Genomic DNA, 3,349 nt, shown 5'->3' on the forward strand with positions numbered 1-3,349 from the left:
GGACTTCGACCCGGTCCAGCTTCCTGGGAGTCGCCGTGCTCCGAGCAGAGGAGTTGGAGCAGCGTCGGGATGGCGACCCGGGAAGGTGCGCAGGCCGGGAGCGAGGAGGCCGCGCCGAGGGACGGGCCTCTGGCCGGCGCCTGCAGAGAAGGCGTGCGGGGCCGGCCCGGCCGGAGGCGGTGGTAGTCACGCGGGGGCCGGCGCGCTGGGGAGGCTCGGCGCGGCCGTGCGTCTTCGCCCTGAGCTGCGGAGTCCAAGTCTAGGTCCCCGGCCGCACGCGCGAGCCTCTACTCCGCGGTGGCGCGGGCTCCCGGCCCCGCGCTCACAGGAAGAAGTCGGGCGCGCTCTTGGCCCCGCCCGGCCCGGCCTGCGGCGGCGAGGACTCCCGCGGGAAGCCGGCCCCGCCCGCGCCCCCGGGGCCGCCCCGGCCGGCCAGCTTCTCGTATTTCTCCTTGTACAGGTCCCGCTCCTTGGCCAGGCGCCCCACCTCCAGCTTCAGCTGCTCCACCTGGCTCTGGAGCTGGCACTTCTCGCTCTCCAGAATGTGCCGCTGCTGCACCCGCTTGAAGCGGCACGACTGCGCGTAGCCGCGGTTCTTAAGCGTGCGCCGCTTCTGCTTCAGCCGGATGACCTCCTCCTTGCTGAAGCCGCGGAGCTGCCTGTTCAGCTCGCGCACGGACATGGACACCAGCTGGTCGTCGGAGAAGCGCTCCTCCAAGCGCACGTGGTGGGTCGTGCCGCCGCCGCCGTGGCCGGCGCCGCCGTGGTGGTGGTGGTGGTGGTGGTGGGCGGCGTGGTGGTGGTGGTGGGCGGCGTGGTGGGTGCCGTGGTGGTGGCCGGCGCCCATGTCGTCCGCGCCGCCGCCGCCCGCGAAGCCCTGGCCCCGGAAGGCCTCGTAGGCCGCAGCGGCCGCTGGGTGGTGCGCGCCGTGGTGCCCAGCGTGGTGGCCGCTTCCGATGAGCGCCTCTACCGCGTCCTCGGGCGTCAGGTTGAGCGCCTCGGGGTTAAGGTGGTGCTGATAGCCACTCATCCAGTACAGATCCTCCAGCGCCGGCTTCCCCGAGGCGCCCCCGACGGCGCCGGGGCCCCCACTCGCCTGCCCCGGGGTGGCCCCGGCCTGCGCCGCGCCTCCGCCGCCCCCCGCGCCGCCGCTGGTGCCGGGGCTGGGCGCGCAGAAGCTGGGCGAAGAGGGCACGGAGGAACACGGTGTGCTGAGCGGCGTCGAGGACAGCGAGCCGGGTGGCAGTCGGTGGCAAAAGCGCTCGGCCTCGGGCGGCTCCTTCTTCACCTCGAACTTCATCAGGTCGAAATCGTTCACGTACTCGATGGCCAGCGGGCTGCTGGGCAGCTCGGCGCCCATCGCCAGCTCCGCGGCCATCGCCTGGGGGGCCCCGCCGCCTCGCCCGGCTGAGCCCAGACGGGAGGCGGGGCCGGGGGGGCGGCGAGCCGCGGGCCTGTCCCCCCCACTTCGCTTCCCACGGGCGGTGGATCCGGGCAGCGAGAGGCGCGGGCTCCGAGCCGAAGCGCGAAGGGAAAAGTTTCACTCGGCCAACTCTGGGGTGGCCAATGGGGACGCCGTCGGTAGGGCCTCTCGCGCAACCCTGGGTCGCTCCCCGGCGGATGCAGGCCGGCCGCGGTCCCCTGGGCCCCCCCCCCCGCCAGCGGCCCGGCAATGGCCCGGCGGGCGGCGGTGCAGCCACCGCCTCGGGCTGCTCGGGTTCCCCGCGCTCCGCCCGCACACGGCCGGCCCCGCCTCTACCGCCAAGCTCCGCGCCGCACGCTCCCCTTTATAGGGCCGGGCACCTGGGCCCGCCTCTCTGGGAGGAGTATGCGCCTCCGGGCCAATAAGAGCCCCAGACCCGTCGCTCCAATTTGCATATCCCCATGGCAACCCGGAGCCCAGCTGTCAATCTCCTGCAGGGAACAGCTGTGGGAAGGGGTGGTGACCCGCTGCCCGGGAGAGGAGGGGCAGGGCCCTCTGGTGGCCGCCTCGGGGGGCTGCACGGGCATGGCCTGGGGCGCCGGGGGCGCGCGGGGGACGCGGGGCCAGGCCTGCGGCTTCCGAGGCCTCGCGTCCTCCACCGAGTGGCCAGAGCCTCAGGGAGCGGGGTGGGGGGGGTGCTCCTTGGTGACCTCGTACCCCCGCCACCGGCTGGCGGTGACCCCGCAGCTCCTTCCCAAGATTTTTTTCCGTCGGTCCATCGGGGAGCCCGCTTTCAGTCTGCTAGCGTAGTGGCGCTGGGACATTCCGGCCTCTCGACACGGGTGACGCTGCGCGGCCTGGCCGGGCGCTGCGCGGGAGCGCTGGTTATTTTTAGCTTGGCGGTTCAGGCGGGTTCAGGAATTTAGTCAACAAAGTTGCTGGCACCTCGGTGCGGCGGGACTCACCGCCGGGCCCCCGGTGCCCCCCGCTCTGCGGTGCAGGTGGAGAGGGAGTCTCGCGGGGAGCAGCGAAGGTGGGGCCAGGAACCCGAGCGTGGGGGCCAGAGCCTGAGCGGCTGGTGGGACTTGGGGCTCAGGGGCTGGACCGACCCGGCACGGGCGGGGCGCGGGGGCTGTCCCAGGGCCGGAGGGCTGCCAGGCCGACACCACGTTAGGAATCGGCCCCCTGCTGCCCATCCGCCCAGATCTGGCCTCCTGGCCGAGAATGGGGCTCAGAGCTGGGGAGGGGGGGCGGCGGGAATGGAGGGCGGGCGGAGGTGGGAGGCCTCCAGCGTGAGAAGCCTTGAGAGCTGGACTCGGGGAGCAGAGGTGGCTGGTTACCCAGGGCTTGGTGACTGGGTAGTGATCTGTGGAGCCAGTTGTGCCCAGAGCAGGGGCCCTCTAGGGTCAACTGAGATGGAGCCATGACCCAGAGAGCCCTCCCCCCATTCTCTATACTATTATATGACTTCTACAGTTTAACTTATTCTTAAATGCAACCATCCATCTATGCACAGAAGGAAAAGTCTGGAGGGACTATGGGCAGGACGTCACCAGGGGCAGCCTAGCCATGTGCTGGGGGCATTTATCTATCAGGGCTTCTACCCAGTTCCTCACAAGTGTCTAGTGTTTTATAAGAAGGAAACTGTCACAATGGCAAGTGAAACTTTTTAATGTACCATGAGGGTGACCCGGCTCCTCTCTCCTCTCCCCTCCCACAGGGATGGCCCTGGGTGCTCAGGGACATGTGTTGCCAGGTTTGGGCTCCCTTTAAAGCCCTCTTGAAAGAGATGGGAATATCAGACCACCTGATCTGCCTCTTCAGAAACCTGTATGCAGGTCCGGAAGCAACAGTTAGAACTGGACATGGAACAACAGACTGGTTCCAAATAGGAAAAGGAGTCCATCAAGGCTGTATATTGTCACC

At 69.4% G+C, this 3,349-nt stretch overlaps 1 protein-coding gene across 1 annotated transcript; it reads right to left on the bottom strand.

Annotated features, from left to right (window-relative positions):
* Window positions 228–1,747, bottom strand: MAFA (MAF bZIP transcription factor A). Its single transcript, XM_018058685.1, has one exon. It carries the CDS (start codon window positions 1,376–1,378, stop codon window positions 323–325), a length of 1,056 nt encoding a protein of 351 aa, XP_017914174.1. The 5' UTR covers window positions 1,379–1,747; the 3' UTR covers window positions 228–322.

Source organism: Capra hircus, chromosome 14, assembly GCF_001704415.2.
Source record: "Capra hircus breed San Clemente chromosome 14, ASM170441v1, whole genome shotgun sequence".
Lineage (NCBI taxonomy): Eukaryota > Metazoa > Chordata > Mammalia > Artiodactyla > Bovidae > Capra > Capra hircus.

Coding starts and splice junctions, on each gene's coding strand:
- MAFA (XM_018058685.1), bottom strand. CDS start 1,378: ATGGCCGCGGAGCTGGCGATGGGCGCCGAGCTGCCCAGCAGCCCGCTG.